General features: G+C 37.1%; 1 protein-coding gene across 1 annotated transcript in view; it reads left to right on the top strand.

The window, feature by feature from the left end:
* Window positions 1-25026, top strand: part of gfpt1 (glutamine--fructose-6-phosphate transaminase 1) — a 37425-nt gene extending 12399 nt beyond the window's left edge. Inside the window, exons 9-19 of the mRNA XM_055167969.2 lie at window positions 2440-2548; window positions 3013-3176; window positions 5800-5895; window positions 6338-6435; window positions 7649-7769; window positions 7860-8017; window positions 14003-14117; window positions 15215-15342; window positions 20959-21126; window positions 21523-21684; window positions 23187-25026. Coding sequence (XP_055023944.2) covers window positions 2440-2548; window positions 3013-3176; window positions 5800-5895; window positions 6338-6435; window positions 7649-7769; window positions 7860-8017; window positions 14003-14117; window positions 15215-15342; window positions 20959-21126; window positions 21523-21684; window positions 23187-23231 — 1364 coding nt within the window. The 3' untranslated portion in view covers window positions 23232-25026. The remainder of the gene's footprint in view (window positions 1-2439; window positions 2549-3012; window positions 3177-5799; window positions 5896-6337; window positions 6436-7648; window positions 7770-7859; window positions 8018-14002; window positions 14118-15214; window positions 15343-20958; window positions 21127-21522; window positions 21685-23186) is intronic.
* Window positions 25027-25233: the final 207 nt, after the last annotated feature.

The following is a 25233-nucleotide window of genomic DNA, read 5'->3' as shown; positions in this document are numbered from 1 at the left end:
TTCCAGATAATAGCCCCCACAGTGTTCACAGGAACATTCAGCATTCTTGAAATGCCCCTATAACCATTCCCCCATTCAACAATAAGATTACAAAGATCTTGAGAGAGTTCTTAGCTTTTACCCATCATGAAGTCTTTCCTGTGTGCCTCCTAGGTAATGAGAGGCCTTTATAGGCCATCATTATAGGATCATCTGGTTTTCTATGCCATTTTGCACCTTGTTCTCTTCGTGTGTTCAATACTTATTCCCTGTGTCATTTCACTTTATTTATTATGACTCAACTTGTATACTTAAATGTTCTGATTTCTTTGTATGAATTCAATATTTGGCTTGATGGCTAAATCTGGTGGAAATTTTGTGTCAATAGCCCACTTAGAAATCTATGAAGATAATTTAACGCCTAAAAGATTTGCATGCGCAGGATAAAATTTGTAAGAATGTACTTGACATTGCAAGCGTAAAATAAATTTGCATGTGCAAAAACAGTTTTGTAAAGGTGTAAATCAAGTTGCAAGCGTAAGAAAACAAGTTTTGCAACATTCTACTGTTAATCGTAAGTGTAATTCATGTCTTGTAAAACTGAAACTTCATATTTACGCAAATAAGTATGAACTGTATGCGTCTGACCTCAGTTTTTCTGTGCTTACACTTTTGGCACGGTTTTTGCGCTGAAATACTGCCAAAAGCATTGCAAGTCTGCAAACAGTGGTGTGCAATCAAAAGCACACGTTCATGAACGGCAAATATGAATGAATCGCGCAGAATCTGTCTCTGTGTGTAAAATAAACCGGTTGTAAATTACTTGTTGCATACGAAGGGAACACTACTTCCTGAAATAACCCGACATCTACTGGTCCCTCTGCGCTTGCAGTTTGTCACGATTCTCTCACTGATTTGAGTTTGCAAGCGCGGGTGGGAAGGCGGGGCTATGAAATGAGGCTCCTGATGACTCTCTTGTTTTCTCTTTTCTGATTGGTTCAATAATCCCAGGAGTTCTCTTAGTATTGTCCAAGAGGCTGCAGGAATACTACTATAATGACTTAATACATAAACCTTTGAGCTGGCTGACATGTGTTGATTCTGAATTTTAAGCTGGTGTTTTGTAATATTTAATATATAATAATGTAATATATATAAATAAGAATATATATAAAATATATAAAACGTCAATTTTAGTTATGTAGCGTTTTTAATAATTTTTCATCATACCAAAGCAGCTTCAAATAAAATAAAAACAAAGAAAACAGAGAAAGAACATCAAAGCATGGCAGTTTTTAATTATATAGACTAGGATGGAGTATTTGGTGCTACATTGAGTCATTTCTTATTAAGTAATTTTATAAATAGTAGGCTACTCCATTCCTTGCCATATTATTATGGTTTATGATGGGGTACATGGATGTATTCATTATTGTTAGTAGAACCGTGTAGCATATAATTCCAATTCAAAACTATATTCTATTTAACGTATTTACTAAACAAGTTACTGTAAGATTGGCCTACTATCACAGAAGTTACAAAATTATGTTTATGAATGAAGCCATATTAATGAAAGCAGTTTTACTGAAAGTTTTAAGTAAAAACTAGCAGCAGTCTTCTAGTAAGCAAGACTACAGGCAGGCTACGGTCAAGTGGTTGAGAAAAGTCCTGGCGTTATATTGAACCAATCAGAATAGAGAAAACAATGATACATCAGGTGCCTCATTTCATAGCCCCGCCTTCCCACCCGCGCTTGCAAACTCAAATCAAGTGAGAGAATCATGACAAAACTGCAAACGCAGAGGGACCAGATGTCGGGTTATTTCAGGAAATAGTTTTCCCTTCGTATGCAACAATTCATTTAAAACTGGTTTATTTGACACACAGAGACAGATTCTGCGCGATTAATTCATATTTGCCGTTCATGAATGTGTGTTTTTCATTGCACACCACTGTTTGCAGACTTGCAATGCTTTTGGCAGTATTTCAGCGCAAAAACCGTGCAAAAAGTGTAAGCGCGGAAAAACTGAGGTCAGATGCATACAGTTCATACTTATTTAGTGTAAATATGAGGTTTCAGTTTTACAAGAAATGAATTACACTTACGATTAACAGTACTATGTTGCAAAACTTGTTTTCTTACGCTTACACCTTTACAAAACTGTTTATGTTACAAAACAATGTTAAGTACATTCCCACAAATTTTATCCTGCGCATGCAAATCTTCCAGGCGCTAAATTACCTTCATAGAAATCCCCTTAATGATACAAATGCTGATGTGTCAATACTTATTTTCCCCGCTGTAATTTGCATACTTATTTTGCCTGCTGATGGTATTAGTATTTGTAGTTCAATGTGGAAATTGTGACCATTCATACCGTATATAAATTCTATAAGCAAAAATGGCAAAAATGAAACGCACTACTGCTCATAATGTAATTCTTTGTATGTTTTCTATAGCTTGTAAAGACAAAAAGAGTTGTAATACTCTGCCCAGGATGGATCAGGACACTTGTCTATTCCCTGTGGATCAGAAATCTGTGGAGTATTACTTTGCCTCTGATGCCAGGTCTTTACCTTTCTTTTCATTTCCATCCACACACAATGTTTGTCTCATTCTGTCACACATGTTTGTTTAGCTTGTAAAGTGATACTCGATGTGATCAGTCAACATTGTTTACTAATTTGACGTGCAAGATTATATGCAAATCAACTATGAGTCTGTTTAGACATACTATCAAACGAAGCCTGAGATTTATCAAACAATAGCTAGCCAAAATGTTTATTTTGAGGCAATCATTTTGACTGATGGATTAATGAATGATAATTATCAATAATGGAAAATATAATAAGAAATTATGGATGCTTTTTTACCTTTTTATAACTTTTAATTATAGGTTTGGCTGATACAGATGTGGTCTTTGATATATCGCACATGCCTAAAACAATGTTTTTTTTCAAGGGTGAAAACTTGAATTAAACAAAACTTGGTTAATAATTTTTTTAATGCCTGTGTTTTTGATGTCATGCCAGTGCTGTTATTGAACACACCAATCGGGTCATCTTCCTCGAGGATGATGATGTTGCAGCGGTGAGTGAGGGCCGTCTCTCCATCCATCGGATTAAGCGTACAGCAGGAGACCACCCGGCCCGTGCCATACAGACCCTTCAGATGGAACTGCAGCAGATCATGAAGGGTAAGCAACAATGAGGCTGCCTGGAGGTCTTCATTATTTATTTACAAGTAAAGAATATCTGACCTGAAACAAAAACACTTGAATGCATGAAGGGATTATCCTCTACGTGTTAATAAACTTGTTATAACACATTAAAGGTATTGCGGAGGATTTTCTTTTTCCGGGTGGATCATCAAGACTATTGGTCCTCCTAGTTGTCAATCAGGAGTGTTGCGCAATTGCATTTTTTTTAAAAGTGGAGAATGCGGTTCTTTTCTAAAATACGAGAAAATCCTCCGCTATACCTTTAACCCATGGTGCTTTTGTATGTGTTGCAAGTTCACTTTGTGTCATTTTTGATCCCATTCACCCCACTGCACCTTTTAGGACCTTCGGTGCATATTGATAATGTAGATACCATAGATGGACACAAAACGACACCTTTAAACTACTGTAGATGGTATTGCTCATTATACATTCACCTAAAGGATTATTAGGAACACCATACTAATACTGTGTTTGACCCTTTTTCGCCTTGAGAACTGCCTTAATTCTACGTGGCATTGATTCATCAAGTTCCTGAAAGCATTCTTTAAAAATATTAGCCCATATTGATAAGATAGCATCTTGCCGTTGATGGAGATTTGTTGGATGCACATCCAGGGCACGAAGCTCCCGTTCCACCACATCCCAAAGATGCTCTATTGGGTTGAGATCTGGTGACTTTGGGGCCCATTTTAGTACAGTGAACTCATTGTCATGTTCAAGAAACCAATTTGATATGATTCGAGCTTTGTGACATGGTGCATTATTCTGCTGGAAGTAGCCATCAGAGGATAGTTACATGATGGTCATAAAGGGATGGATATGGTCAGAAACAATGCTCAGGTATGATGCCCATTTGGCACTAAGGGGCCTAAAGTGTGCCAAGAAAACATCCCCCACACTATTACACCATTGGTTTAATGAGAAATTGAACAGGTGTTCCTAATAATCCTTTAGGTGAGTGTATATCAGATGATTTTGTATAAGAACAAGCGTAAATGTCTTCAGGACACTTGAAATATATGACACAAGTCAAGTGGAGTTGTTTATTTAACACGTTTGGGTCATTTTGAAGCTTGAAGGGTTTTCTGGTTACTATTGGGAGTTGATAGTGACCGATATGGTCACCATCCATCAGATTGCAACCTGAAAACCCCAAAACAACACTTTTTATAAAAAGTCTGTGTTTGGGTTGTGAAGAACAATGAAAGCCATTGGTGGGTCAAATGACATGAAGGCAGCTTACCATTTTCAATCACCTCTTGCTGTTGGAGAGATGAATGTATTAAAGTGCAAATGTGTAGCTTGTTTTCCTTATGGCCACCAGATGGTAGTAAAAGACTTGAGATGCATTTCTTGTGCCGTCTTTCTCTTTTTGCTCCTCCTTCATTGTATTTCTTTATCACTCCTACCCCTGCATCTCCCCGCCTCCCAACATTTTACTGGATCTGCTGGGAAATGCTCATTTCTCATAACCTAAATTAGCAGTCACCAAGTAACAGTTTCATGTAAAGTTTATTCCTAATCCTACATCCTTATTAGATTGAAACTCTATGCTTGTATTTGCTATCTAAGAGAAGAAAGATTTTCTGACTTGATCTAAAAATTCAATTCTTTGGTGTTTTCTCAGCATCAATAGCTAAAATCTCTTAATACAGATTGAATAACAGATGTTTTTAATAAATGGTATTTAATAATTTTGCAATCATGGCTTACACTTCTAACATCTCATCCAAAATGGTTAGATTATCTCAGAAATATGTTACATGTCAAATAGAAATTTGTTGCTTCAGATAAATTGTCTGTTGTTATTCAACACTGTTCCAGTTTATTCCAATTCATTCGTGGGTTGACTTCAAGCTGTGGTTTTTAAATTTGGGGGTCGCAAAATGCTGCCGGGGGGGCTCAGTTTCATAAATCCCACGCTGAACTTTGAGAACCACCGACTAAAGAGTGTTAGTTACTATGGTGCTTTTTAAAATGTTGCCATGTCTCGGCATGTTGGCATCTGGCCCAGCCAAAGGTTATAATCATTAGTGGTCCTTACGCAGAAATTAAATTTTTTTAACTATGGATGGGACTGACTTTTTTAAGCAACTTGATGTTATTTTTTTAACCAGTGGAAAAACAAACTATTTTGCGAGGACCGATGATCTGGAACAGTGGTTCCAACTTTTTTCTTTGAGGGGAGCATCTTTCCTTTTGATTTTGTTGTTACGTTGACAAGCACATTGTGATGGAGCGAGCAAATTTTATGTTAATAATAATAAATGTTACACAAGAATAATTTAACTACCTTATCTTTCCATTGTAAGCATATGATTGAAGAAAAAACGTAAAAAACATTATTTTAAAATATGTTTTAATAAAATTGTTAGTGGAGCATTTTATGCATCTTCATTTGAGCTCAAAGCATATCGGATCCCACCTGTAAATTCTGGTGGACCCCAGGTTGGGAACAACATATCTGGAACACCTTAGCAACCATGATGAAGGGTGGCACATTTGACTTGGGACTCCCGGTTGATCAAGAGGAGATAGTTTGTTACTGCCTACAGTTTTATAACAACATTTCGCCTCTTTTTTTCCCCCAAAACAGGTAACTTCAGTTCCTTCATGCAGAAAGAGATCTTTGAGCAGCCAGAGTCTGTGGTCAACACCATGAGAGGAAGAGTTAACTTTGAGAACAACACAGGTAAGTTCATCTGTGGTTTTATATTCGATGAAGGGATTTTACACATGTGGCTTTAAAAGTAGTTCATGATTAGTCAAATGCATCATTATCCGGAAAATGTGCTTATGAGGAAAAGAGTCAGATTTCTGCAGAGCTCTTCTGACTTAGCTGCTTATGGTAAACTAAACATCTGTGCATTGTGTAATAACTGGATGACAAAATGTAAATTGTTGACATAAGATCGAAAATTGTGTCATCATTAACCTATGTTGGTCCAACTAACGTTGTTCTCCTATTTTTCTTTGGGACTATACATGTACTATTAAATGGTCCATACGAATCTTGCACTGTACACAGCTTTGTTTTGAGGAGAAAATTGAAATGTATGTTTGGAATAACATGTTGCTTGAATTTTCCTTAATCGGTTTTCCCTTTCCTTTATTTTTGTATGTACTGTATGCAGTGATCTTGGGAGGGCTGAAAGATCACATTAAAGAGATCCAGAGGTGTCGCAGGCTCATCATGATTGCTTGTGGGACTAGTTACCATGCTGGAGTTGCAGTATGTACATCTATAAAACATACAGAGACACATATGGCGCTTTTCCATTGCATAGTATCCCACGGTTTGGTTTAGTTTGGGTCGGGTCAGCTTACTTTTGGGAGCTTTTCCATTGGGTACAGTACGTAGCACCCGATACTTTTTTTCGTACCACCTCGGTTGGGGTTCCAAGCGACCTGAGCTGATACCAAACGTGATGCGAAAACACAGTCGTTTTTTCCAAACTTGCAGTTTGTGGCGAAACATTCGCGACGAGCATGTCAGCATTATATATGCTTAAATGCAACTTCAATGAGGCTCAGCGGAGCGCGTCGGCTGATGCCGCAGTGTTTGAACAGAAACTGTCATGTGAGACAGAGGTACCGTTAGTGATAAACGCGATGTGTAAACATCTATTTGTGGTGGCTAATTTTAACTTTGTGGCGGACTGAGAAATAAATAAATGTATGGAAATGTACGACACTTTCACTTCTATGATGTCACAGCTGTAGGCAGTGCAAATATAACGACACGCCTATAATCCCTCCCACTGCGAAGTGATACCAAACTCGATGGAAAAGCTAACCACGCCAAAGTGAGGTGAGCATAGCCAACACCAAACAAAATTAAACCGTGGGGTACTATGCAATGGAAAAGCGCCAATACATGTATAAATTCAATATTTTAAATCATGTTTGAATACAGTTTCCTGGTCAAACTTTTTTTGTCATTCTTAAAATATTTGTGTTATTATATTATTATCATTTTGCTAAAATTAAGCTCAAATGAAGTTACACATTTTTTAGACCAGTAAATGGCATATGTGTTTTGACCGTCATTAGTATGCAGTAAGTGCATCGTATTATGTTTTCATCAATGCACAGGCTATAAAGTTTATTTGTTTATTCGTTTTGTCCATATTTGTGTTTTTGTATATATATTTACAAAATCCTCAGGGCCGACAAAGTCAGTCAGTATTTAGTCCGTTTGATCGTCTGTTTTTACGAATTTTGTAAGTCCGATCCATTAGAAGATATAGCAACTAAGTTTAGAACAGCCTGAAGGTCTGACCTGAGTTTGGTGGTTTACAGTTTCGGTATAAAGAAAAATAATAAACTTATTTTGTCATGCCAACATAACAATTTTTGGGGGAAAAAAATAAAGATGATAGCATTGAGAGATTATGAGGTTTCTGTTCAGCAGTAACGTTATGTCTGTTCTGTTTCCTCCTTAGACTCGTCAGGTTTTGGAAGAACTAACTGAACTTCCTGTCATGGTGGAACTTGCCAGTGACTTCCTGGATCGAAACACACCTGTGTTTCGTGATGATGTGTGCTTTTTCATCAGCCAATCAGGTCACTTGAATATCTGCATGTGAATCTGTTTTCCTGTGTATTATGTTCTTGAGACAGTGTGGATATCTGAACTCTGGTGTTTATGTTTAGGAGAGACAGCGGACAGCCTGTTAGCTCTGCGCTACTGTAAAGAGAGAGGTGCACTTACTGTGGGAATCACAAACACTGTGGGCAGCTCGATCTCAAGAGAAACTGATTGTGGCGTTCACATCAATGCTGGACCAGAAATTGGAGTGGCTAGCACCAAGGTGGGTTCAGCTTTATTGGTTTCTACAATTATTGGTAAATGCCTTTTTTTGTTTTGAACAAATCTTAAATTTCCCACTCATAAATACGACTTTGTGGTTGTGTGTTTGCACATCGAGGCGGACGGCGATGCAGAAGTATATATGAAAACCAACGCATAACCTACGCGGTAGAACCTACGCACAACTATAATGAGCCCTTATTTGAGAATTAAAAATGGTTAGGGTTTGAGTTAAGTGTAATTTGGGGTTTCTTTGATTAAAACGTTGATCCGGGACCAACAAAAAATGTTGAATCAGGATCATCTTACTTTGTGAAATCACGACAACCCTACAATGATGGGGGCTTGGCAGTGGGGGACTTTAGCTCGGGGACCCCTATAATCTTTGACATAATTCGAACACTGGAGTGGTTAGGTACAACATTTGAAAGCATTACTTACTGTTAACATATAAGAAACACTTGACATGTGACCGCTCTAGTTGATTTATGACAGGGCTTCATTAAGGTAGAAATTTACATGCCAGGCTGTATATTGTGATATTACTTCATCTCTTAGTTTAAAGGCTGGAGCAATTATAAGACATCTGGCAAAATCCTGCACAGAGATTTGAAGTTTGTTTTAATTCAGCTCTTGGATCAATTGGGCAGGCCATTTTCAGTGAGTTTCAACAATTTATAGACTTCTTTAGGATGTTTTCCAAGATTAAAATCAAACGCAGGGCCAGTTGTAAAGTAAACCCTAATTAAATCTGTGGTTTATTTGTTTCTAGAATAATTATATTGATGTTATGCAATTGTGACTTGAGAAACTCCCAAAGATTGTTAAAGACCAGGTGTTTGCTGTTGTAAAAGAAACCCCGGTGGTTATTTTTGCAAAGGTAGAGAACATAAAATGTAGATTTATGACATCATGAACAAAAGACAATTGTGCAAGGTAATTGAGTGTCTTACGACAAGGATTATTTGCTGAGATCACATAATAGATTGTTAATTAGGTCAGTTTAGTAAAACAGAAATGTACTTTTTTTAAGTGATGCATTATTACACAGGTCAGTGTAATGTTAACTAATAATAGCTGTTTAACCACTCTTTAGGCTACAGGTGTAGGTAATGTGTCCTTTCAGAATCTTTTAAACATGCTTCTGTACAGCCCCTGCTAAAAAGATCTCATCTTGATCCATCTGTTTTTAGTAACTAATGGGCTCAATCTAATCTAAACTCACATGTATTTCTAAGGTTTTAGAGAAAGTCGTGTTTCAGGCCTAATCACAGCCGTGATGATATAGAGCTATATCACACGACTCCGAGAGCGATATTGCTTTTATACAACAGTTCGACGGCACACGTTTGAAAAACGAAAACTAGAAAACAACAACAGAGTTATTTTAAAAGCATCTTTGTTTGAGAACTACTTCTTCCGCCACGGATTTGAGGGCGGCCAGAATGAAAGGTAACACTTTGAATCTCATAATAACTCAATGGACGGATAGGCGTTTCTTTATATTAACGTTTCTTGGTCACAAAGTGTAGTTTTAAGATTAGTTCAGTCGAGAATATATATGTATTATATTTAAATCTACAGTCGATTAGTAAAGATAGCGCCTGTTTGAACGTTTGCTTAGTGAGATTCGGTACGTATGAGAACCAAAGCATGAGCGGACGTCGCCTTGTTTGTTTTTGATGGTCAAAATGAGATCAAATCAGCAGTATTTGGTGTCATGATAAAACTATTACTTGCTTTCATATTTAGTTTCTTTTATGTTGTTATTGTTTTGGCGTGAGGTAAAAGTTAATAAAACTATACTTATATAAATGTTACTATTGGTTTACCATTTCATCTTAACGCGATACGAGCACTCGGTTATTATTAGACTTCGTTCTTGTCAGTACTATATAAGAGTCAGAGAGATGTTTTTGCATGCTGCTTATAAATATACCAGTGGCGATATCTCATAACATGTTTTAATAGTCACGTCGCGATTAAATAAATGATCAATGTCCACATTTAAAAGCTGCGGTGCTTACCTGCAGTTCCACTGTGTTTTCGCGTTCTGATAAGAGATATAGCTTCAGAAAAAAACGAGTGTTTACATTCCTCTTTTTAAGTGTTAATCGTCCACACGATGTGACAAGACATTACTCCCATTAACTTTAACGTAACATCCAAGAGCGCTGATCTTTGACGGAATAATAACTTCCGATTGGGGATTCACAGACTAGTTCACTAATGAGACACACGGAGAGTGATTCGAAACAATGCGGTTGTGTGTGTGCGTGTGTGTCTGCAGTTTTTCCATTCAGAGATGAGCCTGTTTTTAGAGGACCTCCATTCACTAGGTGGCGGAATGATACGAAAGGTGAAGCGGTTACTGTGCCGTTATCAGTAGAATATTGCACGCCTCTTAGCCAATCAGATTCGAGAACCAGAAAGAACTGTTGTATAATATATGATACACAGCATTGTGGTGCGCAGTCATGTCTCACACATTTGGCAACCAGATTGTAAGCTCCACATAGTGGAAATTGTTCAATCCCAGTCCAAGGATGTGCCATTCAGAAGCCTTTGCAGTCAGCAGTTTCACAGGCATGAAGCATCTTTCATCTTTTCCTTCCATCTTGCCAGCATTCATCAGTTCAGTTTGCAGCCTGTTAGATCATGCTGGACAATTTGTGAGATGTTGTGTTAGGAATTATGACATTGCTTGGTTAGCGTGACTGCTCTGTAATTGCAGTCCTCCCTCTCCCTTGAGGCCTCTTTCCAACCAAACAGTCCTGCTGTTACTTTTTCCTTTGTTTTATATACATTATTTTTTTAGTGTGAAATGTTTAGTGTGAATTTCGTTTTAATAACTTAATAGGATTTAGCAGTTTAACTAGTCTGCGCTATCCTGAACAAGCTGCTTAAACTGGGATTGTCCCCCCTGCAGGTAGAGAGTCAATCATCATGTCAGATAAAAAGCATCTGCAAGTAATAGATGACATAGTCATGTCTTTGGATTAGCTCCCATCTGGAAGTGATTGTCAAGCTAAATGTCTGATCTGTGACTCTTCTAACATCACCGGAAATTTATTGTGAATTTACAGAACCAGCTAGCATGCTGTCTTAACTTCCTAAATGCTTCCTTAATGTGCCTCATATTTGGCTGAGAGAGGCTTTAGTATGGTTTAAAAGATGAGGATATAGCACTTTATCACATTTTAGATATGTGGTGTATAAGGACACAATATCGGACTCGAAATTGGACGTTCGGTTATCATACGGTTATTATTACCGAAATAACTCTGTATAACAGTATTATTGCGGTATCTACTGAATCGCAATTCCTTCTTACTATTGTTTTTTTGTTTGTGATTTTTGGCCAATAAATTATACTCAAAAGACCAGAGAAAGTTTGTAACCGTTATGGCTTATAAAGGGTTGGATTACCGAAGAATATTTTTTTGACATTTAAAAAATTTTTTGTCTGTAATTATGTCGTTCCACATCCATAAGACCTTCGTTCATCTTTGGAACACGAAGACATTTTTGATGTAATTCAAGAGCTTTCTGAGCCCCCATAGACCACAATGGAACTTGCAACTTTCAAGGCCCAGAAAGGCAAATTTTAACTCTTTCCCCACCAGCGTTTTTAAAAAAAGTTGCCAGCCAGCGCCAGCATTTTTCATGATTTTCACAAAAGTCATGCTTTCCAGAAAATGTTCTTCTTTAAATATATAAACAAACAATATAACAGATGAAAGAACAGACCCTCTGCTTTCAAACAAAAAAAAGTCATTAGTTCTCTTGTAATCACCTCTCAAACATGGGTAGGTTTCTTCAAAAACACCCAATTTTGAGCAAAAAGCTGAGATAATTACATTTTTGTGAAGGACTTTTGATAGAGATCACATGCAGAGCGATCTTCAAAACATACACGGAGTTCTTTCTCTTTTACGTGAGGCGCTACCTCCGGGTTGTATAAGTTGCGGAAGTGCCACCTGGTGGATAAAAGCGGTATTGTAGAAAGACGGAAAATCTCGTCATTGGCGGGGAAGCGTTTTCTCTTAATTGAAGAGATATCTCGTCAATGGCGGCGAAAGGGTTAAATAGTCCATGTGACTACAATGGTTCAATCTTCATTCAACGAGCAACAAAAATACTTTTGTGCTTTTACATTTACAAGATGTTTTTATCCAAAGCAATTTACAGTGCATTACAAGCTATAATTTTTTTTAAACCCGTGTTCCCTGCGTTTAAACCCATGACCTTTTGTGCTGAAAATGATCTACCACTGAGCTATACAGGAGTTTATTCTTTTTTAATTATTATTATTTCTATTTTTTGACATCAGGGCTAATGGGGCGGTGACACTAGACTTATATTTTTCAGATGTTACTGCGAATATTCGTCAATATATGTTCTTTGGCTTCATCAATTTTTGCTTTTCAGTAGAGAGAAAGGTCACACCTTGACGTTTTCTTCTGGTCACATATAGTGGTGTGACGGATAGCAGTTGATCATGACCCACGGTTCGGCTGGCATGCGATTCGCGGATTAATACGCAAATTTAAGTAGGGAAAGTTGATAATGTGCACATGTTTCAAAGGCTTGCAAATGTTAACATTCGAGTGATTTTAAACTGCAAAAAGGCCCTAAAGTTAGCAGTTTTCTGTATACACAGACGCACATGCGGTTAAATGTGTGTGGTCCAGCTTCAATCAAACGTGATCATCCCTATGCCCTTCAAAGATCAGAACTCTTGATGTGTAGACTATAGAGAGTTGCGCTACTATGTCTCATACTGTAGTATACTAAAATACATTTGGTGAATAAAGCACTGAAAAACAACGTAACGTTTTTATGTGGAGCGACTGTTTATGCTGCGCCATTTGGAATTAGCCCTCTGTCTGTGTGTGTGCGCGCATTTAAGTGCACTCAGTAGTGCATACACAGAGAGACGTGTTTCAAAAAGCAAGCGAATATAAAATCTTCCTGTTCTTGACAGGGACATGCAACCAAAATGATCTCCACAGTATTCTTTTTCTAATAAAAACATTTGTTTATGTCTTAAGTATATGTATAGAAACCAGTCCTTGCTTATCTTAAAGAGACAGTAACCTCAATTAATTTACTTAGTCTGTTTAATTAATGTTAATCAAACAACCCAAGACAAAGAGAAAATCACTTCTGTAGCTCTAAAAAATAATAATTATATTTAATTCATACAATAAAGACAGTGTTATTATTCATTTCTGTACCTAATGCTAGTTTTAGACCTTACATAATGTGCAAATTTGTTCTTTTTTTATAAATATCATTTTTTATTATTAGATTTTTCCCACCCCTTTTTTTTGTTGATCCGAAAAAGTATCCGATCCGTGCCTCAAAAACACGTAATGTGATCCGAACAGTGAGATTTGTGATCCATCACACCCCTAGTCACATATCTCCACGTGATACGAATTCTCAGGTCAGCTTTCATCAGACTTGAACTTGGTACGCAGCGAAATGCAAAATATCTTCTCACGAGTTTGCGTTGTCGGTCTGACGCATTTGCATGCATTTGAATGGACGTCAATGTAACGAAAATTGTAGTATGACAGCCCCTAACAGCTCCGCCCACCCTAAGATTTTATTCGATGAAAGTTCTCAGCATCATGAATAAAACTAGCCACAATAAATGCGATGGTAGATAATTTACCTCAGTTCTTGAAATTAATTTTTATAATAATCTATAAGAACTAACAACTGTTTTTATAAGAATGATCGTGTGTCAGTCATTGAGCATGTATTTTTAATAATGTAATGTAGAAATTCTTTCACTATATTATGATTATGTTCTCATTTTCTATGCAAGTGCAGAACAGCAGCTCCGCCCACATGCTCTTCTGATTGGCTGTGATTTTGTTGTGTCTCATAGTCGTGTAGCATCTCTTAGGGCACGGTTTTACGTAATTAGATGAGTTAAACAAATATTGTACATACATTTTTTTTTTCTTTTTAGGCATACACAAGTCAGTTTGTGGCACTCATCATGTTTGCCCTGCTGATGTGTGACGACAGAATATCCATGCAACCACGGAGGCGAGAAATCATACAGGGTCTCCGAGTACTGCCAGGTAAATATACCTGTTGTTCATGAAGAATTATGGGAATTCTATGAAATTGGTGTGATTGATTAATGTTATGGCAAATAACTCAATAATAACTTGTTCAAGTCTCTTGAATGTCAACATTATTGCGCTTATTACACATGTAAATAAATCATAAATTAAATCATTTTATTATGCAAGACAGAGCGTGGAATATTATGAAAGATCTAAAACCAGCAGAGCTTTGTGGAAAGTTGTCTGGGGCAAAACAAAAATGTAACCACAGAATGATCCGAATTAAGGTCATTAAAAATTCCTAACACTTAGTCCAAGAATAATTTAAATACCAGACGTTGAATATTACTATTAATGTTACTATTTGTTCAGAAATATTTAGACACTGCAAATATTGTATCATAAGACGTGACAAGACTTCAAGGCACACAAACACACGCAAATATTGTTTACAGATTAACTTCAGCACATCATATCATAAATACACAAAGAGCAGACGAGTACAAAAGGTTTGATATGCGTATGCCTGTGTATGTGCGCAACAGTGTGTTTACAGCAGGGAGGGGCTGATGGCCTCGGCCAGCTCTGTCCGTAACTGTTGGAAGTCTTTATTGGACCTAAAGTGTCTGCCGGGGCATCTCTCTCTCTCTGTTAGTCTTTTCCCAATTCTTGCTTTCTCTCTCTCGCTCTCTCTCTGTGGAGTTTTAGAGCTGCATCAAGCCAACAAGGTCAGGAATGTATTGGCAAGCAGTTCCCCCTGCTCTCCAGAACTGTTTTCATACGAAAAATGCTGATTCTGTCCTTAATGCATCAGTAATAAGTGTTTTGGTGACTGTATATACAGAGGCCTCGGGCCAAACAACATTGCAATACAAACACAGTTGTTGTGCTAATATCCGAACACAGTTTATTGCAAAGCATTTGTGTTCATGTATTTGCAAACAGTGTGTTCTAAGCAGCAATTGCATTTGGGAATCACCTAAACACTTTCGGGAATAATCCACTTTATTGTTCAAGCATATTTTTTGTAAATCAGTTCTGCTGCATCAGAACTTTCCCAAAAGTAAATTTATTTGACCACAGCTCTCTCTGTCTCTCTCTCTCTGTAGATCTGATTAAAGAGGTGTTGAGTTTGGACGAGGAGATACAGAAGCTGGCGGCCGAACTTTACCAGCAGAAGAGTGTTCTCATCATGGGCCGTGGTTACCACTATGCTACCTGCCTGGAAGGAGCTTTGGTTGGTTACATTTCTCAGCTTTCACTTTATTCATCTATCCTCTTATATCCCTTCACTTTCCTTTTATCTTTGTGAGGGGAAAATTGATTAAATTTGAGACTTTATTTTTTGGTGACTGTAAGAACTAATCGATAAAAATTGATATTGACATATGTTGTCAACGAATTTCATTATCAATTAGTTGGTCTGTGACATCACATGCTCCTGCACCACCATCGGACAGCACGACAAACATCTGAAATCCAGGTTTCTCGAGATGGTCCTCACTGCAGAACGCGACATCCAGGGGGCGATCTAGATCCAACTTCTCCCACTATATCAGTGCTTCTCAATTATTTTCTGTCACGCCCCCCCCCCCCCCCCCCTAGGAAGAGGTAAACATTTGGCCCCCCCCCCAACTCTCCGCCGCGACTGTAAATAGTGTAATTTGTCTATAAAATTACACATCTGCAAAACATTGTATCCTTATTAACATTGTGAAAACACAAAAAGAAAACACAAAAAAAATATCGATCAACTTACAACAAAGAATAACTTTATTAACATTGTTTTTTAGTCTGTAACAGAAAAGACTTAAAATGCATCAATTTGCCTGAAATAAAAAAATCAATCCTTATTTAAAGTATAATATTTTTTGACCATTTGATACTGAAAAATTAAATATAATCAATAAATAATAATAATAAACACAAGCGGCTTATCAACGTGATTGGGGTGTAATGTCTTTAAAAATCACTTCCTGAAAAAGTATTTTCCCTGGGGTCTCGCGCGCCCCCCCTGGTGTCGCTTCGAGCCCCCCCTGGGGGTCCCGCCCCGCTATTTGAGAAGCACTGCACTATATATACTTTGCTCTGCCAAATGAACCAATATATTTGCGTTGTTGCAGCCTGCAATTAGTTGCAACCTGTGGTTGCCAACGTTTGCTCTTATCAATTTAAGTCTACGTTTGACTAATAATATAGTCGAGATTGATTCATACTTTATTAAGTAATGATCACAGTAAACTTAGGTGTAAGGGGAGGTAAGGGACACGTTCCCGACAGGGTGATATCACTGAAGGGATTTATTTACGATTCGATTGGCTGTACATTATCCCACTTATTACACAGCTATTCCTATACAAGTAAATATAAAAACACAATTTTATTTAATATCTTTTATTAGCACATTTGTAAGAAAAATAAACCTGCGAGAACAACCTGTTTCCTAATGACTGTAAGATGCGTTAAAACAAGTTAAAAGTCCATACAAGATAAACATTCAATTTATTAATTTCTAAATAACATGCCATATATGTTAATAACTATGCATATTTATACTGTATACATTCAATTAAACTGCGCGTGGAAAGATTACTCGTAGAAACCGGAAATCTTACATTTCACCTTAAAGGCACTACTTTTATTGTAAATACTAGAAAGGGAGAAGCGCACATCCAAACACTAGCAGTTGCCGGAATCCAAAAATACAACTAAACGAGACAAAAAAGAATCCGCACACTGAACTCACTAAAAAATTATTTAATCACCGAAGTAACGCTTCGGGCTCGATTAAATAATAAATAATTTTTTGGTGAATTCAGTGTCGGATTCTTTTTTTGTCTCGACTACTTTTATTGTAGTCATAAGTTTGTTTTTCGGTCAAAAGAATAACTTGATTTAGTTACGACTCAATACAGAAATGGTAACGCAAAAAGTATAGACCCTTTTACTGTTTGTATACAATGATGACGTGGCAGCGTATGCGCGCGCATTTAGGCAACGGAAGTATCGTAAGAATCAACAGTGAAGCAACACAAACAGTAAGTTATTTTAAAAAGTTGACTTTATCAACATTTTTAACACAGCTACCAGATGCATGTACTATAGTGGAGTGGATAGAAGACGTTAGCAGATGGCCAAAAATAAAGTTCTTGATCCAACCCCGCCCCCTGGATGTTGTGTTCTGCAGTAAGGCGCTACTTGGTTTTTATTACTGTAACAACACATGTCTATCACTTTCAGATCATAATGGCTTATTTATTTTATAAATAAGAATTATGTTAATTCTCATAAAGGTCTTAATTTGAAGATTAAAAGGAGTTTATTAATCTGTCGCAAAATTTCCTGACCCGCACATCCCTGAAGACTCGATTTGTTTTGTTAATTGATATTTTAACATTTAAAGATGTTTTACGATTTAAAAGCTGCACAAACTTTTTTATGTAAGGCTTAATATCAAAATCAAAAAATATAGTGTCTTATTTAGTTATAATTAGGGGTGCACCGATATATCGGCGGATGACGCTTGCTATGCTTCTCAATGAATTACGGTGAAATGCCGCTACATCCAAAAGCCAGAGGGCGCTCTGGTGCAGAAACTCAATATGCGCTCAAGAAGGAGAACCATACACACACAGCTCCAGGAAATGGCTTAGAGATGTATTTATATTGCTGTTCTTCAAACCTTTTCAGGTATTTTCATGATAATAAAGAATATGTAGAATGATTATGTTTTACGAGTGTTGCTTTTTCAAATGCATGTTATAAACGACTCAAACAGTGATTTCAGATCGATAAGGACTTACTGATTGAAAGCAGTAGTCACATGAAATAGCTGTAAATAATATCGGCTGTGCGATTCAGAATAGTTAGCGGCCACGTTTTATTAGTGTATATCGGCATTTATCGGTGCACCCCTAGTTATAATAAGTGAAAAATCTAAATATTTATGGTTTTATCCGATTAGTCGATTAATCGAAAAATAATTGGTTAATTAATCGATTATGAAAAAAGTTGTTAGTTGCAGCCATAGTGGCATTTGTGATCGAGTTTCATTTAAAGCTACAGTCAGTAGGTTTGGTCTCTCTATCGCCATCTACGTTTGGACTATAAATTGCTACTTGTGCAACTTGTTACTAAAATTGCTAAAATTTTCTGTATGTTCATTGTGCTTCACCGGCGCTAGTTTGTGCGGATGAATCTGATGTCTGTGATAACCGCACCAGAGCGGATCTGTCATACACTGACATGACATTTGCAACCTAAAAGTCTTATATCCAAAAAAAGTAATCTGAACTATGAAGATATATGTCTGCCACATACCACTCAAATTATAAAACATTATTACCAGCTTACCATTGTGAATCAGGAGATGGTTTTGAACACTAGCTGGTTATGTACTCACTCAATGATTGATGTTTTTAAACAAAAAAGATTCGGACAGCAGCATTAAAGGAACAGTATGTTAGAAATGTATATCAATTAATCATAAAATGACCCTGATATGTCAGTAGACATTAAGAAATAATTTTCATTTTAAATACTTATATCACTGACAACAGTGATCTGGCCAGAATATTGTCATTTAAAAAGTGGAGTTGCAGCCCTCAACTAGAGATGCGCGGTTGGCGGTTACAGCCGCGGACTCCGCGGATAAACCGCGGATCGGGCGGATGACGTGACGAAAAATAATATTTTAATTAAATTCGGGCGGGTGGCGGATCGACTGCTTGTTATTAGCTTTGTTCTTCAAAGCATACGACCTTAAAGGTGAGCATTATGTCTATCAAGGTGGCATGCTCAGAAGTTCGCGAAGAGAACTGAAATGAGACAGTCTAGCCTTCAGAGGACCCATAATTTGGGTCACCTGTTGCACGCGCCCCCAGTAGCGCCATCGCACCTGTCAGCAATAAACAGCGGAGACATTTCTGACTTATTCAAATAAATTTGTAATCAGAAAAATATTAATTTATTTTAGAAAATATGACACATTGATGTAGATTAAACTATTCAACAACAGTATATCAAATAATCAACCTTAGAAATATACGCAACATAAACCGAATAATATTAACACAAAACATAACTTATAATACTAAAACAGTGGCAAGAAAAAGTTTTCTAAATACACTTTTATTTAATAAAGGTTTTAATTGTTTGGGATAGCCTCGGCATGTTAAGGATCCATTCGTTCTATCATTAACAGCGCAGAGAAATGAGGACGCATTTTGACACAGCTCTTATCAACGCCGGCGAAGGAGGTACGTGGCAAACTCAAAAAAATGAGAATTAAAAACAAAGGAAATAAAAGGTCAGAAAAGGGTTGCCTGGAATAAGTTTTACAAAATGGTAAATCAGGAGGATGACACTAGTGCAGACTATGTAATTTGTGCGTTTAATTTAGGCTATTTATTTATTTTTGTCCCATGTCATGTGCGCCGATCGGAGACTGGTCTTTATGATTTAAAAAGAAAGCATTCAAGTGAACAGTACTAAACATACTTGAAGCAAAAATAAATTTCAGCAAATGCAAACTTCAATCAAACATAGTAAGAGGTGAAGTATAGCTTTAGCCTACAGAAATGCTTATTGCATTAATTTTTAAATGTGTGCGAGGTCCGTGCACGTCCTTCGCTAGCTAAACGAGCATTAAATATTAATGACGTTGAGTTTATTGTTTTTATTAATTTATATTCACAAAACTTATCAACAAAACATTGATTAAAATTAAGAGACAAATTATCTGAAACGAAATTCATTTCAAAGTAGAAAACAAAACTTAAATTAAACTCGAAAATAATGTCTGACCCATTACAATTCTACCTTCATCTTGGCCTTTACAACGCCCTATATGGCGTTTAAAATTACAGTCTATCTTTCGTAATAAGCTAACTAAAATTAAACAAAACATAAACACATTACAACAATATTCAAACCCAACAATACTCAAACATAAATCTAAAATAGACATTATGATACATGTTAAAACAATCCGATATGGCATTTATAATAGCTGGTTGGTAGATGTTTACTATTTTTGTCAAAACCTCCGTTGCAAACCTCCATTTACCTGAATAAAATAATTTTTACTTTGAAAATGATGCGCTGTCACGTTAACACCAGCTGTTTGTTTACATAAGACTCCATCTACATTTACACTCAGCGCAACGTCTGATTTCTTAAACTAAAACAGGGTCTGCAGCGTTGACGAACGAATCCGTTTATGAGGGTCGAAAACGGTGATGTAGATGAAAGGCGTAAACGTAGCAAAAGTAACGCATTTTAAAGGATAAACGCATTAATGTAAACATAGCCTGAGTTCACTGCTTATATTCTAGGGCTTTCTAGTCTCGCGGCTGTCATCAGCAGCGGCTGTCATCAGCAGCGCCTTGCATCGCCCGGATGGCGGGCGGGTGCGGTTTTGAAAACTGGTCAGAAACGTTGGTGCGGATGGATGGCGGACGGATGATGAGTTTTGTGATGCGGTTGCGGATGAAATAAAAGCCCATCCGCGCATCTCTACCCTCAACTGATGTTTATGTTGTCATTTTGTGTATTGGCCACAAGTTTTGTGATTGCAATACCAGTTTTGGTCACAATCCTACATACTGTTCCTTTTAAGTTGAGCTTGATATAAACACACATTGCACTAGATTTGACACTTGATTTTACTGCTTATTGTTTATATTGTCATTTGACTCTGTTGGTTTAGAAAAAACTACCAATGTCTACAGCTTTGTTTATTATTATGACAAATTATTTATTTTCTATTTACTTTGTAAAACATACAAAGGTCTGCTGTTTTGTGCTTTTGTATGATTTGTCATACAAGCTCCTTTGTTTGTGTATCATACAGAAAATTAAGGAGATAACGTACATGCATTCAGAGGGGATTCTGGCTGGAGAGCTGAAGCACGGCCCGCTGGCTTTAGTGGACAAACTCATGCCTGTCATTATGATCATCATGAGAGATCACACATACACAAAGTGCCAAAATGCACTGCAGCAGGTGGTGGCCAGACAGGTAAGACATCTTCACTCCTATACATTTGTGTTCAAGGGTTAGGTAAGGTTTACTAGCTTATTATTGTTTAACCAATGCATTTAATATATTTTAGGCTTAGAAATATGACTTGATTATTTTATTAGATATGGTTTTACATGCATAAATTAAATATATTTGGTCTCTAATGGGTGTTTATTATGAAAACCGCCTTTAAAGTCATTTTAGGGCCTTTTTGATAATATTCAATATTTATTTAACCTATATATGTGTAATCTATAGATAATGATACAAATTTCAATCATGTAATGTAATAAAAAGCTTCTGCCAAATGCAATGTAATGTAAATGCTATTTTACTCTTCGTCTATTTTCATTCCTGCTGTATTTGAGTAAATGTGAATGTGATTTGTTGTAGGGGCGTCCAATTGTGATCTGTGATAAGGAAGACAATGAGACTATAAATACCTCCATTCGCACCATCAAAGTGCCTCATTGTCTGGACTGTCTACAGGGAATTCTCAGTGTCATCCCACTACAGCTGCTCTCTTTCCACCTCGCCGTGCTACGCGGATACGATGTGAGTTCATCTGACTTTCTTTCTAATCATCTTTATAGTTCCTGTCTGGAACTTTCTTTCTTTCAGCACATAAAAGATGTCTGGTAACATTTAACACAGTCATCTTCTGTAGATGCAAGACTTTTTAAAGGATTGTTTCTTGGCCCTGTTTACACCTAGTATTCGATCGGATCACAAGTGGAGGAGAGACGCACATTCCCATTCACACATTGTGTTTTAATCCATCTTTTTTGATCGCTTCTGTCCTGATTACGTCGAGGGGGTGGTCTATGGGCGATTCCCTCGCTTTTTTGACACGCACCAATATTATGTTAGAGTACTGATACTTTGTTGTTAGTAAACGTACAAAAAGTTGTGCAGTACATGTACACTCACCTAAAGGATTATTAGGAACACCTGTTAAATTTCTCATTAATGCAGTTGTAAAGGAAAAAACACCCAGTATGCGGCAGTTCTGTGGGCGAAAATGCCTTGTTGATGCTAGAGGTCAGAGGAGAATGGGCCGACTGATTTAAGCTGATTGAAGAGCAACTTTGACTGAAATAAGCACTCGTTACAACCGAGGTATGCAGCAAAGCATTTGCGAAGCCACAACACGCACAACCTTGAGGCGGATGGGCTACAACATTAGAAGACCACTACAAATAGAAATAAGAGGCTACAATTTGCACGAGCTCACCAAAATTGGAAAGTTGAAGACTGGAAAAAATGTTGCCTGGTCTGATGAGTCTCGATTTCTGTTGAGACATTCAGATGGTAGTCAGAATTTGGCATAAACAGAATGAGAACATGGATCCATCATGCCTTGTTACCACTGTGCAGGCTGGTGGTGTAATGGTGTGGGGGATGTTTTCTAGGCACACTTTAGGCCCCTTAGTGCCACTTGGGCATCGTTTAAATGCCACAGCCGACCTGAGCATTGTTTCTGACCATGTCCATCCCTTTATGACCACCATGTACTCATCCTCTGATGGCTACGTCCAGCAGGATAATGCACCATGTCACAAAGCGAATAATTTCAAATTGGTTTCTTGAACATGACAATGAGTTCACTGTACAAAAATGGCCCCCACAGTCACCAGATCTCAACCCAATAGAGCATCTTTGGGATGTGGTGGAACGGGAGCTTCGTGCCCTGGATGTGCATCCCACAAACCTCCATCAACTGCAAGATGCTGTCCTATCAATATGGGCCAACATTTCTAAAGAATGCTTTCAGCACCTTGTTGAATCAATGCCACGTAGAATTAAGCCAGTTCTGAAGGCGACTCAAACACAGTATTAGTATGGTGTTCCTAATAATCCTTTAGGTGAGTGTATTCTCAGATTAAAGGTTCTTGCACTTGGATTAGCTTCTCTCCCATGTTGACACAGATTTACGATTAAACAGAAATTTCATTACTTGGTGTCTGTTAGCCAATCAGAATGAAGCTTATGATTCAGACTCAACAGTTTATTGACTCTGTAAATGTTTATTTTTGGTTCTCTCTCTCTTAACACAGGTTGATTGCCCAAGAAACTTGGCCAAGTCGGTGACTGTAGAGTGAACCTGATCGATCGATACCCCAAACACACACACACACAAATATCAACTACAGACTATTGAAGACATGAAGAAAACGTTTCTTTTTTACATATTAGCTTTCATATTATAAAAGAATCTGAGGTATATCTCCTATATAATTGTATCTCCTCTCAAAGCACGAATCCTAAAGCATCATGTCACTGTCATTGACTGGATTGTGTTTTTCTTTGTGGTGGCGTGGTATGGAGTGGCAATATACAATAAAAGCCACCCTTCACAGATGAGCTATAGCAAATCTGTTTTTGTGCTGTGGCGGTTTGTTATTTATTTGTTTGCTGTATTCGTAATTCATTTGACCCACAATGACTCTGTTTCCATCAAATACACTTGCAATAGTGTAGCACACTTGATGTTCCAGTCTGCATTATGCAACTTAACTGGCAATAGCTTGGCTTTTATTATTATAGGTCTCCATTAGTTGCTAACCCTAAAATCCCACAATTCCAGTTTCGTGGTATTTGGTACTGAAACAGAACTTGTGTTTAGTGGTAGTTTGCACACTTGTTTGTTTATCAGATTTGCTGCTATTTAGGGAGGTTGTTGTGTTACTGATGATCATCATTTTATTTGGGATTATTTGGAATTGCATTTCCACTGGGAATAATGTTTGTTAGCACTTGGTGAACCATTGCTAATGTCTGCTCGGGTGGTTTGGTGACGTTTTAGCCATTTACATCTCTTTTTATGAAATAATTGAACTGTAGGTTATGTAAAGTACGTATTTATTATCGTTCAGTCGAGGTTTCTTTCATTTTCCAGGCAATATAAATGGGGCTGGTCAGGTTAAATGACTTCCAACGCCTGCAGTTTTTAAGGAAGAGATTATGTATATGAAGGGTAAAATATGAAGGTTAACACATGATCTGTTTGCTGAGCCAATCTTTGTGACTAGTCTTTCGGTTTGCCAAACTAAGTCGTGGAAATGATGTTGGTTTGCACATCAAGACATCTACTGGTATGTTAAAAAACCAGTCTGCCATTACATAATAAAATGTTTTGTTTACATGGTTGCATGAAGAGACAAGGGTGTTTGCATACTGCCTTCAAATTAATATCCCTTGGGTTCAAGCCTAAACACTATATCTAGTCTAGATTTGAATGATTTTACTCAAATACTGTATTTAGTTACTGTATACATATTTCATGTTCACAATCACGTTGTCTTTTAATATGAGATTAATATAAAGGTACACTCAACACGTTGTGCGTATTTAAATGAATGCTTGACATTTTTGGCTACCACTTTCCGATTCCTTTGTTTCTGCTGGATATTTGAGGCCTTGTTATAAAGGAGATTGGTCTCCAGTTTACAGTTGTACTGCCATGTAGTGAGATCATAAAGTATGTTACGTAGCACCTGCCCCATACCACGCCACCATCATTTTTGATTGTTTCTATGGGACCATTTTGTTTGTTATTTGTCTTTGTCGTTATTGGGAATATAAGGCCTATATTTTTATTGTGTACTTTATATTGTTCTTCCTTTTAATCCAAATATTTAATATAGCCATTTTTGTTCAATTTCATTTATTTTATTATGTTGTGTCACAATAAACACAAATAAACAAACATGACGACATCTAAAAAAAAATCAGGTTTATACCAAAAATACCTGTTACTATTATTGGCATATAACCAAAGTTGTGACTCTGAGTTTTTTAACGAAGGGTCATGTGGGTGGTAGCATTGAAGATACAATTAAAAAACTTTGTATTTTTCTCTTTTGGAAAATAAAAAACTAAACTATTCAAAAAATATTTCCATTGTGAGTGTCCTTGAATGCTATTATTGTTTCCTGCTAAGTGAAGAGTTCAGATGCAAAAGCCGCTAATCCCCACCACTATCAAAAATTGAGATGATGATATTGACTGAATGCTCTTGGCACGCTTTATACATTCATTGAATACTTTAGCTTCAAGTGCGCCTGGTCCCGGACTCATGCCATTCAGAAATGCCGCTTTGTT

This window comes from Misgurnus anguillicaudatus, chromosome 5 (genome assembly GCF_027580225.2).
Source record: "Misgurnus anguillicaudatus chromosome 5, ASM2758022v2, whole genome shotgun sequence".
Lineage (NCBI taxonomy): Eukaryota > Metazoa > Chordata > Actinopteri > Cypriniformes > Cobitidae > Misgurnus > Misgurnus anguillicaudatus.
This window is presented reverse-complemented; position numbering and strand designations above follow the sequence as displayed.